This window comes from Eretmochelys imbricata, chromosome 1 (assembly GCF_965152235.1).
Source record: "Eretmochelys imbricata isolate rEreImb1 chromosome 1, rEreImb1.hap1, whole genome shotgun sequence".
NCBI classification, from domain to species: Eukaryota; Metazoa; Chordata; order Testudines; family Cheloniidae; genus Eretmochelys; species Eretmochelys imbricata.
The window spans coordinates 215,628,496-215,644,036 of record NC_135572.1 but is presented as its reverse complement, the minus strand read 5'-3'; the positions used below and the strand labels follow the sequence as shown (position 1 = coordinate 215,644,036).

Below are 15,541 nucleotides of genomic sequence, written 5' to 3'. Positions count from 1 at the left end.
TATAAACAGAATTTAGAAGTAACAGGAACAACAATTCATAGAGGTTTTACACCTACTGATCTCACTTGTCTTGTCCCTGGGGCACCAGTTTTGGCTAGTGAGTCTTTACGAACACACAGGACCAACTGGAGTTTCCTCTCATTTACTCTTGCGCAATCCCAATGGCTTTAATGAAATTGTGCAGGCCTAACTGAGGAGAGATACTGGCACTAAAAGTTTAAAGCATGATTATGGTGACACCAGAGACAGAAAATGCACAGCTGACACTTAGAACAATCGTTTTTTGATTTGCAAATAAAGCCAATCACAACTGGGAAATGCTAGGTAAAAATGACCTCATGGTGTTCTAACCTAATTGTTTCTCAGGCAGATTTCCAACTGGTTAAAGAGCACAGGCAGATGTGGAAAGATTAAGGAAGACTCCACCAACCCCCTTCCCTTCCCTCCTCCATTGATTAAGGAAATTAAATTACAATTACAGCAACAATTCACAGTTTTGGTACATGTGCAAAATCACATATTTCCCATTTCCATAAACATTTAGTGCAAATCCCTGTGGTTCAACAGGACGGGCTGGGAGTATAGAGATGAAAAGAAGACCAACTCACATGACTTCAATTAATCACAGTGTATCTAATACAAGTATTCATCTTAACCCAAGGGGAAAAATCTCCTCCTTAGGACTCAAGCACACATTCAAGTAGGGGGGAAATAGTACATGTAATAAAATGCACATAACCTCAAAGGCCATGCATCTGGATATGGCACTAAAGTCTGCAGCAGTCCCATGCAGGGGATAGTTGCTGTGAAGGGTGGGAATAACACCATTAACAAGAAAGCCACTGGTTTCTGTTCCTTCACTCCTTGGTTCTGGATGCCAAGGAGCAGTAAAGGATGTCCTGTTACAATGGTAGGGTCTAATGCAAGCAAGCTATCTTGGGTTCCCCTTAGACACAGAGTTTGATTCACAGGACCTGTTACAGAGGAAATGTCAGGCTACAAGTTGCATTCCAATTAGTTCTGCTATTGGGATTACACTGTGAGTTGCTGAGGGCATGAGGCCCTCCAAAAGGGCATCTCATTTCTTCCCTGTAGTCATTTTCCTGAAGGGACGTCCTGGCAGAGGACTAAAGAAAGAGGTGAAAAAGGACTGAACCTGGAGTGGGGGACCATGTGGATGAATCAGAGTCATTGTGGACCAGGCATCATTATATGTTGTTAAAAGAGTCAAGACTTGTTTCCAAGTTGCCTAGCAATACCTCCCACTGTGTCTCACCCAGCACTTGCTTCCCATGTTGATTGACAGTGTCCATATAGCTCCCCCTTCCCCTCATGACATAGCACAGGGTGAGTTGGAGCTGGCATGCCTCACCACAGCAGGCCCACAGCTGCACCACTGATCTCCATGAAGACAAGGACCAAACAGCCTGCAGTCTCAACACAGCAAAGATAATAGATGGCAGGCAGATATCAGACCATGAGCCAGAGATTTCTACTTTTCCATCGGAAACACTGCTTGGGACCAATTCACCTGGGATCTCTTTAGGGAGTCATCTTACCAGCCCCTGCATCCTCTTAAAACTGGGTAAAAGTCCCAGCACAGAATGTGTGACATATCCTTAGGAAACCAACAGTCACATTTCTGTAACAAATATGATTAAAGTGCATTCATATGGCAGAAAAACACTCAGTCCCTCCTCGAGTAGCAGTGTGGAAAATACCACTAATAGAGGTTTGTCTTTCTTCAGGGGGGACATCTGGCAGCTTCTTGAATGCCAGCTGTATGGGGACATTCCCTTTAATCACCGCAGTGTCAGCTGCTACTAGTTTCCTGAGTTTAAATATTGTTTTCAGTTCTGTACCAAAAAAATCTCCCAAGTCAGCTCTCCTCAATTCAGAAAGCACTGTGGTCTTTGTGGGACTGAGGGAAGGAATATACCATGTATCACAGGGCGAGAGAGGAGTTACTGATCAGTTCATAGTTGCCCTGTAGTCAGGATCTCCTGTAAATGGATGAAACCCCAGGGCTGGAACATTTTTCTGTCTGTTTCTGTGGAGAGTTACAGAGCTGGACAAATAACAAACCCCTCAACTCAGCTCCTAGCCAACACAGCAACAAGGACACATGGAAGAGGGGGAGAGGAGACTTGGGCAGCAGTATCCATCCTGCAGCATGGAGCAATCCTGTTGCATCTGGAGAGCTCTTAATAGCTATGGAGTGTGGTGTCCATACTGTAGTTTCCACTGGCATCTGGAGAAGGTAATTGCTTCAGCACAGGGCATCCACGTTGTGGAGTCAGCAGAGATGTGTCTCAGACGTGGTAGACCTCCTCCTCTTCCATGGCATGGTTGACTTCCCCTTGAAGTTGTCTGAAGGTGGTACGCCTCAGGATCTCCCAGCCACGGTGGGAACTGCTCTGGGATGTGCTCCGGGACACTGAAGCAGCAACTGGTGCTAGGTCCTTCTTGTAGGGGATCTCCCCATCCAGGTTCTCTGAGTATTTATCGAAGTTCTCTTTATCCTGGGTCTTAAACGCTTCTGTGTAACGATGCATCTTTTGCTTGTTGGGATCGACCCTGTCTTCTACCCTGTAGAAAGATGAGAAGAAGTTGAATACACCAGAAACATCCCAGCTTCTCAACAACCACTAGCAGCTCCACCAAGCAGCCCTCTCCCAGCACCACATCCAGCACAAGGCTTAGCACATCCATGGGGGAACTTGTCACAAGCAGAGCTCCTTTAACTTCCTCCTGTTCACACACACACACTATTGAAGGAGACCCACCACCTCCACTGGCTTCTATCCATTCTCCCCACTGCCCCAAAACCTTCACTGGCATTGTTTCCTCCCTGCTCCCCAGTTCTCTATCCCCTTTACTGATTTCCTAACCACACCTTCTTCCTTTCCCTTTGACCAACTGCAAATTCTTGGTGGACTTGCTCGACTTGACCCCACATCTACTTCCTCTTCCCAAAAAGAACAGGAGTACTTGTGGCACCTTAGAGACTAACAAATTTATTAGAGCATAAGCTTTTGTGGGCTACAGCCTGAATTGCCTCTAATGGGACCAGTGCTTAGCCAGCTCTGTCCTAAGCCAGGTTGGAATCTGTATGGCGGAATAGCTTCATGGACCATTCCCTGAGCTACTGGAGCCAGCTAGTCCCAATCTCATTCCTTGCATTGTGACGCTGTCCCCTTCTCTTTCTCTGTGCTGCGCAATTTCCTCACAGGTCGGTGTATCATAGAATCATAGAAGATTAGGGTTGGAAGAGACCTCAGGAGGTCGTCTAGTCCAACCCCTGCTACAGCTGGCCAGAAAGTTTTAGGCAAACCATCTTTACGCTGGAAAATACTGTTTCGATTAAAATGATTTTTTTTTTTTTTTTTTTTTTTTTTTTTGCAAAATCCTATTGATTTCAACAAAACATCCTTTTGGACAAAAAATGGAAATCTGTTTTTGTGACCATGTCCAAGTGTCCCATTTTGACATTCCAGGGATGAAAAGTTTCAATTTTTCATGTTGAAATTACTTTTTGTATGAAATTTACTGTATTTTATATAAAAAATAATGGAAGGGTCAAAATTTAAGCAAAACATTTCAAACTTATCAAAACAAATTATTTCAATTGACTTGAAATCAATGTTTTTTTGAAATTTCATTTTGTGAAAAATGTCATAATTTTGGTTTTTGGTCTTGATTCAGTATGAACATTTTTTTGAAATCTTGAAACTTTTCACAAGATGGAAAATCCATTTTCTAACCAGCTGTTTTGTGTGCACACATGCACATGCATGCACACCCACAAAGGACATGTCGGAGAGGGGAACTCACCTGAGGTACCACCGGTCCCCTAGTCCATACTCCCGTCCACAGATCCCAGAGCGAGGCCAGAGGCATCGTGGGAGTTTCCGTTCCAGCATGACAGTAGTGGCAACAACCTTTCCAAATAAGAGAGAGGAAAATAAGAAAAAAAACCCAAAACACTATCTGAAAAACCTCATTTTGAAAATCATTGATGACTCCATGAGCAGAGTTTAGAGCAGAGGTGGGCAAACTATGGCCCGTGGGACCGTCCTGCCTGGTCCCTGAGCTTCCAGCCAGGGAGGCTTACTCCCCGCCCTGCCCCCACTGTCCCCCCTCCCCTGCAGTGATGCCGCTGCACGGGCAGCACGACTTGCACCCGCCCACCTCCCAGGCTTTCCAATAAGCCTGTCCTGCTGCTCTGAGCGGCCTGGTAAGGGGGCATGGGGAGGGGGGGTTGGATAAGGGGCAGGAGGTCCCGGGGGGCTGTCAGGGGACAGGAGGCGGTTGGATGGTGTGGAGGTTCGGGGTGGTGGTCAGGAGACAGGGAGCAGGGGAGGTTGGATGGGGGGCTCCCAGGGGGTCCCAGGAAGGGGGGTTGGATGGGGGAGGTCCTGGGGGAGGTTCCCAGGAGGGGCGGCCAGGGGACGGGGGGGTGGGTTGGATGGGTCAGGGGTTCCGGGGAGGCCTCTCAGGGGGCAGGGGTGTGGATAGGGGTCGGGGCAGTCAGGGGACAGGGAGCGGGGGGGGTGGATAGGGGATGGGGTCCCGGGGGGGCGGTTGGGGTGGGGGGTCCTGGGAGGGGGTGGTCAGGGGACAAGATTGGATGGGTCAAGGGTTCTGAGGGGGGCAGTCAGGGGGTGGGAAGTGGGAGGGGGCAGATAGGGGGCAGGGGCCAGGCTGTTTGCGGAGGCACAGCCTTCCCTACCTGGCCCTCCATAGTGTTTCGCAACCCCGATATGGCCCTTGGGCCAAAAAGTTTGCCCACCCCTGGTTTAGAGGCACTGAAGGAAAGAGAGGCAGCATCTCTATCCTGTCTACTAAATGGTTGCTCACTATTTTTGCTTTAATTTCACCAAGGGTTGAGCAAACCATGGACCATCTTCAAACAACAGAAAATGGAATGTTCTTCCCCCTTACACACGGTGGCAGGAAATAAGCCAGTCAGTGCACAGTCTATAGGAGATGCCACTGTGCTTATGCAAATATTACAGCCATGAGCAGGGTGAGTGTCTAGTTACCATCAGGAACTCAATGCCCTGCAACATCAGGAAAGTCAACCATTAAACTTCCTGGTCTGTCATGGAAAGGCAGGAGGTAGCAGAAAAAGGTATATCATGATCCAATGGCTAAAAATTGAAGTGAAACAAATTCAGACTTGAAATAAGATGTACATTTTTTAATGGGGAGAGTAATTAACCATTGTAATGATTTACGAAGGGTCGTGGTGAATTCTCCATCACTCACAATTTTTAAATCAAGATTGAATGTTTTTTTTCCCTAAAGGATATGCTTTAGGAATTATTTAGGGGAAGTTCTATGGCCTGTGTTCTTATAAGAGGTCAGACTAGAGGATCACAATGTCCCTTCTGGCCTTGGAATCTGTGAATCTATGAGGAGTGTTAGTAAGTAAGGAATATAAAGGGGTTGGGATGGACAAGAGAGGACAAACAGGTTTCTGGATGGTGGTTTGAAATGATATGGAGATGTGGATAGGGCACAAAGAGACAGAAAGGCTGGTCCAGATGTCAGGAGCTTCAGAGGAGAAGGCTCTCACACCGAGAGTGCCCTTATTATGTGAAGGAACAGAAAAGATGGTACTTGATATGCAGAGGGAATGAGACAGGAGACAGATAGGCTGGAGCAGACCTATCGAGGTGGTGGTGAGTTAAACTGAATCTTGAAATGAATGGGAGGCCCAGCCCATGGAGCCGTGTAAGGATGGGGGTGATGTGGCCATGCTTCTTTACACTGCAGGAGCGAGTAGCTGCACCTATCAGCACTTCCACCAGGGCCAACTCTCCTCATTCTGTATTGGAAAGATTTCTCCATTGCATGGCCTAACACGACAGGGCCCTCACCTGTGCTCTCCAAAGCTCGTCCCGCTCGTGGGCCACGCGCCAGTGGGTGTCACCCATCATGGCGATGAGCAGGTTGAGCATGAGGAGGGTGGCGATGACAGCAAAGGCAAAGTACACCACACTGTACATGAAGGGCAGGTCCACGCTGTAGTTGGCAGGCCCGTCAATGATGGTGAGGAAGAGCTCGAAGGTGGTGAACAGAGACATCGGATAGCTGTAGAACTGGCCCAGCTCTGTGGGGTTCTCTGTCTGGAAGATTATGTAAAAGGCTGGAGGAAAGGAAGAGAGAGAAAGTTAAAATAGGAATAATGCCCTGTGGTCAGCAAAAGAGAATCTGAGGGGTGGGGTCAGAATGGGGATTCTTGGAGTGTAAGATCTTCTGGACAGGGACTATGTCTATCTCTGTGTGTAACTCACAGCATGATGGGAGTTAATTCCTGACTGGGACCTTTGGGCTTAACAGTAATATAAGCAATTAATAATAAACAAGCTGTGACATAGCAGAAGGCCATGCTGGGGAAAGTTCTAGCATCATTTCCACAGAAATATACTCCTGAGGAAATTCTGCACCAAAAAAATTAAAAATTCTGTGCCAAAAAAAAAAAAATTCTGTGCACAATATTTTAAAATTCTGCAAAATTCTGCAATTTGATTTGTCCACAAATAAATGCGAAGGCTCCAGCACAGCAGTGGGGAGCACAGGCCACTGGCTGCATGGAGGTGGGAGATCACCCTGCAGACCCCACCACCCCCAGGACATGGACTTGGTGGTGAGGCTGCACCCGATCCTGACATAGCGTAAGGCCCGGACCTGCCCCAGAAACACCCTGGGCCCTGCCCCTCCGCACCAGGCACATCAGATGGGGGCAGGCAGGCTCAGCCCAGCAGGATACAAGTGTGGAGGGGCTTAGTGTGGAGGAATCCAGGTGTAGGGTGAGAGGGTTCTGTGTGGGGCAAACTGGGTGTGGGGGGATCTGAATGCACAGGAGCTCGCTGTGGGGTTCCAGGTGCAGGAGCAATGGGACTCTGCAGGGGGACCCAAGTGAAGGTTGTTGGAGCTTGACCAGGGTCTGGGTGGTGGGGTAGTGTGGCTTGGTGGGGTGGGCATCTGGGTGCAGCTTGGAGCTCAGTGGGGTTGGGGGTCCAGGTGCGGGGGGGGGGGTTCATTGGAGTGGTCGAGGTGCATGGAGGGTGAGGCTCATTGGGGAGGGGTTTGAGTGCGGGGGGCTCAGCAGGGGTGGTCTGAGTGCACAGGTGGGAGTCTGGATGCAGGGGGGTAGGCTCAGCAGAGAGGGTCCAGATGCAGGCGGGTGGGGCTTGGCAGGGGAGATCTAGGTGTTGGGGGTTGGTGAGTCAGGGTTTGGGTGCGGGGGTCCGTTTGCAAGGAGGAGGGGTCCAGATGCGGTGGGAGTTGGGTTCTGGGGGTGAGGCTCAGCAGGAGGGTCTGGGTTTGGGGGCCCTCGAATGCACGGATGGTGGGTGGATGGGGGAGCAGCTCTCCATACAGTGACCCCTTCCCTGGTGGCTGAGGAGTGATGGGAGCAGGAAGGTGTGGGGGAGGGGTTGCGGAGATGTGGGAGGTTTCTTGGGATGGGTCTTACCCCTCTCTGGCACCAGCTACTCCATGCAGGGGAAATACGCTCCTCACCCACCCTCAGCCCAGCTGGGACTAGCAGCTGATCCTAGTGCAGGATAGGAACCACTGGTCAGGGTGTCCCGTGAGCTAGGTGTGTGAGGGTGGGGCTCGAGGGGGGTGGGGTGGTCCAGGTTCAGGGGGCTCCAGATTCAGGGGTTGAGGCTCAGCAGAGGATCTGGATATAGGGAGTCTGGCTATAGATGCATGGGTGTTGGGTGGATGAGGGGTGGGTCTGACCTGGCACCAGTTGGGGTGTCCCCAGTCCTGACCCCCCTCAGTGATTTACCTCTTTGCTGGCTGCTCCAGGCACATGAAACAATGTGCCCGTGCTGCTGGGGAGGGGCGCATGGCCACTCTTTCATTTTCCCTTTGCTTCCCCATCAGAAAGTCATTTTTCTGTGCGAAAGCAAAGAAATCTACTGCAGATATTAATTCTGCATGTGAGCAGTGGTGCAGAATTGCCCCAGGAGTAGAAATAGAAGCCAGATGTTGTCACAGCCCTAGCTGGCTCTCTCACAGAGGACAAGGTGATGCTAAGCTGAATTACCCAGATAAGACATGGAAAGACAGCAGAGGGAACACAGCCTGGTTTACAAATTATGGTCTCACCTGATGAAAAGCCAAGTATCACCACCGCCATGAGCCAGCAGAAGCGCATGAGGTCTCCAAATATCATCTGCAGAGCAAAGCAACAGGTATAGTTGCCGACTTTCCCACCAACCCAAAGACCTTTCCCCCTTCTCACTGTGTGATGCTAAATATATCTGCTGTTACAGGTATGTTGAAGAAAGGAGCATCAGAAAGCCCTTATGGCTAACACCTGTGTCCACTGGAAAAGACATGCATCTTTCCCGTATGGGCAAGACCCTGAGTTCTTCCTGTCACAGAAAAGACCTCATTCTGATGTTCTAATATAAATGCTGTTGGAGGAAGTCTGTTCTTCTGGTTTCCACATTCTGGACTTGTGTACTGGGATCAGTCTCTGTGTAACAAGGCTGTGTTGTCCTTACCTTCTGAATCATGATGGTGAAGGGTCCCAGCATCTGAAAGCCTCGTGCAAAGTACATGACATTGCACCAGCCCAGCACCAGGGCGAAGGACATGGGGACCACCTCTCCAGTGGTGCTGGTGAGACGCATCACCATGGTCACCAGGATCATACAGGCATAGGTGATGCTGTAGAGGAAGAGGGAGAGCCAGGAGGATCAGCATGGGAATCAAATCATCCTTCTTTCCTTTCTGTTCACACACAGGTACACTCTGTTCCACATCTAGATGAAAACTGGCTAGTGATATCTTTATGCTCATCTGTGCTTGCTCACTTGCCTGGCTGTCGGCATCTCTCTCTCGGTGTCTCTCTCATGCACATAAACTGATGCAGAAAGAGAAAGAAGCAAAGAAAAGCAACACCCAGAAGGGGAGAGAGGGCAGGTCTAATGACAAGGTAAAGAACAGATGGATAGAAAATGAGAGACAAGCTATTTATGAGATTTGAAGAGGTGGAACCTCACATGATGATGTGGAACGGTCCTCCCAGGATGGTTTGTCCGAAGTACTTGGTGGCTCCAACTCTAAGGATATCTGGAATCTAAGAGGAACACTCTGTTAAATTTGGGAATCAACTGGGTTACGCACAAGGAGATGATCAGAATGATAATTCTCAATCTACATAGAGTTCTGTTCATCCATTGATCTTAAATTAACAGCTAATAGTCCTGGGTATTCAGGAAATACAGCAACATATGGGGAGGAACATGGAAGCTGTTTAAGAGCACAGAGCATTACACAAACATCCCAGATCCAAGTGGAGCTACATTTGGCCAAAACAGTGGAGCCAATACCCTAACTCTTCTCTGAAGTGCCTGAAATCCTTACTGCCAAGTGGTCACAACATCAGTTTCAGTCTTATCTGATAGATGGCACTTCCAGTAGCATAGTGCTCCATAGGACCCTGCTGAGGCACTAGGGTTCAAAGAATAGTCCCTACTTAGTCACCAACACAGGCCAGTTTAGCTTAAGTAAGCGCTCTCTTGATTAGAATCCAGGGCTGCATGACTCAGAGTGTTGTCCTTACCTCCAAGATCAATATCACTACAGCTCCAATTACTGTGATCAGCTCACCGACCAGCCTGAGCTCATCCTCATATGTCACATAGGATTCCTGAAAGGAGAAAAAGAGGGGCTACTGATTGGTATGGGGGAACACTATCGTGTCTGGAGAGGCCACAAGAGCCATCCAGGTCCAGCCTGAGCACCCAAGACAATAGGACACAGAGAATTTCCCCAACTGTATTCCCGCTCTGAAAAAGAGTACAGGGTGAGGAAATGAAATAAGGCCTAGCTGCAGCCACTGAGGTCAGGAGACAGTAGGATTTCCCCGATAGGTTCAGACTGGTGCCCATGTGACCCGCCAATCCCCATACACAATGCACCTGCAGCATTTTCTGGACGTAGATGGTGTTGTCTCTGTCATTCGTTTTGTTTTCTGATCGAGCTTTCAGAGGTCGGTAAACACAGCACATAGTGAAGCAAATCATGTACAGCACGTAGAACAAGGCCAGGAAACAGAAATAGGGATGTCCATACATATTCCACTTCAGGCTCACCAGCTCCTTCACAGGTGTCAGGTCTAAAATCTGACGGGCCTGAGAGAGAGAGAGAGAGAGAGAGAGAGATCGATTGTTAACTGTGAGAGACATTGGTTTATGGGCACTCTGCACTAGTTCCTGGGAAGACATTAACACAAGCTAATTTCTCCAAAGGCATCTCAGCATGAGGACACTACATTCATCTCATACACAAGCGAATTCTCAGGTCAAGTTGCATCATTAGCCCAGCTAAGAAAAGAGGGAACACCCTTGCACTCTGGTTTATTCGTTTTGGGGGGAGGGGAGGAGAGGGGAGGGGAGAGGAGAGAGAGAGAGAGAGTGTGTGTGTGTGTGTGTGTGTGTGTGTGTGCGCACTTACTATCCTGATGTGTTGCTCTGTACTGCTAACTTACTACTGGGTTCTAGACCAGAGGTGGATATATTTCTGCAGTGATTGAATGACCCTTATAAAATCTGTGGGGATGTAAGGCACTGCAGAAAAGAAACTGTATTCTTGAAAACAGTAATCTATTTTTTATGATCTCCTCCATCTAGAAAGATCTCTACCTCTTTTATGAGTAATTTTACACACTGTATGATTTGTATACAATAGGGATGGGCTAACCTCACAATGTCAGTGGTTTTTGAACCTTGCGAACTGTTCTGGAGGTTCATAGGGTGCACAAAACTAGTTCAAGTTTGTGAATCTTCTTTTCCTGTGACTGGAAGTTGTTTTGAAGACTGACTCAATTAAAGCTAAAGGTAACCTGTGTTATATAAGAGACAAGACACCTTCCACTGTGAAAAACATAATCCAGTCATTAAAGGAAAGGACTGGAAGTCAGAACATTGGGTTCTATTTCCAGTAGTGGCACAGATTTCTCAAGTGATCTTGTGTAAGTCACTTAAGTCAGTTTTCAGACAGTGCCTAAACTTAGGCTCCTAAATAAATGGTATGTTTTCCAAAGGCATTTCTATTGACTTCACTGGGAGTTGTGTGCAATGTAATTGCAGCTGTGTCAGTCCCAGAATATCAGAGAGAAAAGGGTGGTGAGGTAATATCTTTTACAGAAGTTGGTCCAACAAAAGTTATTACCTCACCCACCTTGTCCCTTGGAGTGCTGGAAATTCTGCATCTGTGGAAAACTTGTCCCCAAAGCTGAAAAATTCTGCCCTTAATGTCTCTGCCTCTTTTTCTCCTCTGTAAAGTGGGTAGATACTTCTCTTAACTTACTGGGTGTTGGTGGTTTGAAAGGCTTGTGGCCAGAGCTTCAGAATTGCTTAACTCCCCTTTAAGCCCCTAAATGAAGATGTCAAATTTTCAAATGTGTTCATCACCCAACAGCTGCCACTGAGAACACCGCAGTGCATCTCCTCAGCAGCACAGGTTATTGTGAGCATATGAGGCCTGTTCTCCACACTGGCTTCCCATAGAATCATGAATCAAATTCAAGGTCTTGGTCCTCCTCTTCAGGTCACTCGTCCTTAGAAGATTGGCTAATGTTCCAGGACGAAGACCATGCTCAACAGCCCTGCTCCTCAGGCACAATGGAACTTTCTACCATCAGGGTAAAGCTCATCTGCACAGGAGACAAAACTTTCCTGGGGTTTGGTCCCAGACTGCAGAATGAAATTCCACAAGAATCAAGGACCATCACAACTTCACCATCATCTTCCCCAAGTGCAAGGCGCACTTCTTCAACCTGCCTTCTCTGACACAAATACAGAACAGTGTATCATAGAATCATAGAATCATAGAATATCAGGGTTGGAAGGGACCTCAGGAGGTCATCTAGTCCAAACCCCTGCTCAAAGCAGGACCAATCCCCAATTAAATCATCCCAGCCAGGGCTTTGTCAAGCCTGACCTTAAAAACTTCTAAGGAAGGAGATTCTACCACCTCCCTAGGTAACGCATTCCAGTGTTTCACCACCCTCTTAGTGAAAAAGTTTTTCCTAATATCCAACCTAAACCTCCCCCACTGCAACTTGAGACCATTACTCCTTGTCCTGTCCTCTTCTACCATTGAGAACAGTCTAGAACCATCCTCTCTGGAACCACCTCTCAGGTAGTTGAAAGCAGCTATCAAATCCCCCCTCATTCTTCTCTTCTGTAGACTAAACAATCCCAGTTCCCTCAGCCTCTCCTCATAAGTCATGTGTTCCAGACCCCTAATCATTTTTGTTGCCCTTCGCTGGACTCTCTCCAATTTATCCACATCCTTCTTGTAGTGCGGGGCCCAAAACTGGACACAGTACTCCAGATGAGGCCTCACCAATGTTGAATAGAGGGAAACGATCACGTCCCTCGATCTGCTCGCTATGCCCCTACTTATACATCCCAAAATGCCATTGGCCTTCTTGGCAACAAGGGCACACTGCTGACTCATATCCAGCTTCTCGTCCACTGCCACCCCAGGTCCTTTTCCGCAGAACTGCTGCCTAGCCATTCGGTCCCTACTCTGTAGCGGTGCATTGGGTTCTTCCGTCCTAAGTGTAGGACCCTGCACTTATCCTTATTGAATCTTATCAGATTTCTTTTGGCGCAATCTTCCAATTTGTCTAGGTCCTCTGTATCCTATCCCTGCCCTCCAGCGTATCTACCACTCCTCCCAGTTTAGTATCATCCGCAAATTTGCTGAGAGTGCAATCCACACCATCCTCCAGATCATTTATGAAGATATTGAACAAAACCGGCCCCAGGACCAACCCCTGGGACACTCCACTTGACACTGGCTGCCAACTAGACATGGAGCCATTGATCACTACCCGTTGAGCCCGACAATCTAGCCAACTTTCTACCCATCTTATAGTGCATTCATCCAGCCCATACTTCTTTAACTTGCTGACAAGAATACTGTGGGAGACCGTACACATTGTAAAAAACAAAACTCTACCACAACTAAACACTCCACTGCACACACACTTCTCTACCTCTCAGGGGATTGAGAGAGAATGAACCAAACATGACAAACATTAGTCGCCTTGATTAATGCATTATTGACAGGCATTCACATATAACAATGATGAAGGTAATATAAGAACTTAAATTACACAGAATAGAGTACATAGTAACTGTTCGTTGCTGAGCTCTTTTGAATACCTGGCCCTTAATTCTCTAATATTTGCAAAGTGTGCAGAGATCCTCAGATGGGAAATGTTCTAGAAGTGTCAAGCATTGTTTTTATTACTGTAAATGGGGTGATGTTGACCCTGACCATCAGTCAACATTTGCTAATGGGGAAGGGTCCATCAAAACGTAGGATAATTGACTCCAGGAAATGATGGCAGCTCTGTCTATTTGAGCCAGTTGAAATAGCACTTGAAAAAAGCATTTCTGCAATGGCTATGAAGGATGTATTAGGAATGGGGCATGGAGAAATGGAAATAAGAATATATTGTAATCATATTCTCTCCCTCTGGCCACCTTTACATTTTTAGGATTTCACAAACAGAATTTCCAGTAGCTCCTGCTGGATGAAGTTCCTCCTGCAAAGGAGCAGGTTTGAGTCTTGCCTTAGTAGGTTTCTAAAGTCCTCACATCAAAGATTTTGTTGGCATTAAACCAATTATCTCCTTTAGGAGAAGAAAGGGAGAGGGCTGGAAGACAGCTGACTGGGAAACACAGCAAAAGAAAAACAGTCCAGAGAAAACAAGAGAAACAAGTGATAACTATACAAAGGGTTTGGCTTGTTTGTTCACCAGCCAAGGAGTTCATAGATATAAAATAATCCTATAAGTGTATGTCAATCTTTTTATTGAGGTTTTAACTGCAAGAGTAAAAATAACACTGCACTGTTTTTTTAGTTTTCATATGTGAGTTTTTTCCACAACATTAATAAGGCACCTACAGGCTATTACAAAACTGAAATCAAGCCTGTAAGTACAGAATGAAAAGAAGAAAAAATTTCATAGATCTGCCATAGGATCAGACTGAGAAAATCATTTACAGCTTTTCAGTAATCAATGCTTAACACATCCTTTTGCAAAGATACTGAATTATAGATAGTTCTTTCATGGGAACATTCTGGTACATACTGTTATGGGAAAAGCCCATAGAATTTAAAAGGCATGAGACAATAGGATTCTATAGAAATGTCTCTAAATGTCCTGTCCAATGTAACAGAGAATGAGACATGTTCTATAAAATTTCTTTACTAATATATAATACTTGTTAGGGAATTCATAGAATCATAGAATATTAGGGTTGGAAGGGACCTCAGGAGGTCGTCTAATCCAACCCCCTGCTCAAAGCAGGACCAATCCCCAACTAAATCATCCCAGCCAGGGCTTTCTCAAGCCTGACCTTAAAAACTTCTAAGGAAGGAGATTCCACCACCTCTGTAGGTAATGCATTCCAGTGTTTCACCACCCTCCTAGTGAAAAAGGTTTTCCTACTATTCAACCTAAACCTCCCCCACTGCAACTTGAGACCATTACTCCTTGTTCTATCATCTGCCACCACTAAAAACAGTCTAGATCCATCCTCTTTGGAACCCCCTTTCAGGTAGTTGAAAGCAGCTATCAAATTGTGTCCCTGTTCTAGAATTGTACACTTTGGTTAAAAGTTTTTAAAGGAAGATACACACAGACTGTCTGACTTCCTAGACATGGCCCATAGAAAGGAGATATTTTATATATTTGAACTGAAAAACAAAGCCAAAAGATTGACACAGAGGCCATTCTCGTCAATAACTTCGCTGTAGTGATGTAGGTCCTGATCCTAAGAGGTGTAAATCAGTATAGCTCAACTGAAGTAAATGGAATTATGCTGGTTTATTCCAGATGGGCCTTGGGACTCAGTTTTTCTCTCCCATATGTGAATGTAACTCCCACTGACTTCAGTAGAAATTACACCCATGTATTCAAAGGCAGAATTAGGTACATAGCTGATACGTTTATGGTGGATCAAAGTCTGCTTCAGAGGTCAAGAGAAATAGTTTATACAGACATCAGTCATAACATGCTAAGGCAAGACTCAAAGCCAGCTGCTTACTGATTCAGCAGAAGTCAGCATATGATGTTATTTCACTTGAAAGTTATTCACATATTAAAAAATGAACCTCAGGGAATTTATTTGTTTGCTCTCAAAGAGAGTTGGCCAGGTTAACAAGCTCCTCACTGGCAAACAATTTATGTTTCAAAGAGTTCACAGTTGGTTTACCACTGAAGGTGAATGAGTTCTTTCTCCAAAAAGGAAGATGGATGGCAGATTTCTAACTCATTTAGAATTAGTCTGAGTTATGACAGTTCTTTGCAGAGACAGCAAGAGAATGAGATCTATTATTGTTCTAGGAAGGACTTTAAGAAATCCTATGATTCCCAAACATTTGGGATCATGATACATTCCTATACACCCTGAAATACAGGAGTTCCTGATATCAGATATTTTTAGGGGCAAGAAGCAGGTAAATCTTTCCTAATTTGATTAGC

At 46.4% G+C, this 15,541-nt stretch overlaps 1 protein-coding gene across 1 annotated transcript in view; it reads right to left on the bottom strand.

Annotated features, from left to right (window-relative positions):
- Window positions 1–2,312: 2,312 nt before the first annotated feature.
- Window positions 2,313–15,541, bottom strand: part of LOC144259182 (transient receptor potential cation channel subfamily V member 6-like) — a 40,218-nt gene continuing 26,989 nt past the window's right edge. The window contains exons 8-15 of the mRNA XM_077807361.1: window positions 9,954–10,166; window positions 9,596–9,682; window positions 9,033–9,109; window positions 8,532–8,697; window positions 8,131–8,197; window positions 5,886–6,154; window positions 3,835–3,941; window positions 2,313–2,589 (exon numbers count right to left, since the gene is read on the bottom strand). Coding sequence (XP_077663487.1) covers window positions 2,313–2,589; window positions 3,835–3,941; window positions 5,886–6,154; window positions 8,131–8,197; window positions 8,532–8,697; window positions 9,033–9,109; window positions 9,596–9,682; window positions 9,954–10,166 — 1,263 coding nt within the window. The remainder of the gene's footprint in view (window positions 2,590–3,834; window positions 3,942–5,885; window positions 6,155–8,130; window positions 8,198–8,531; window positions 8,698–9,032; window positions 9,110–9,595; window positions 9,683–9,953; window positions 10,167–15,541) is intronic.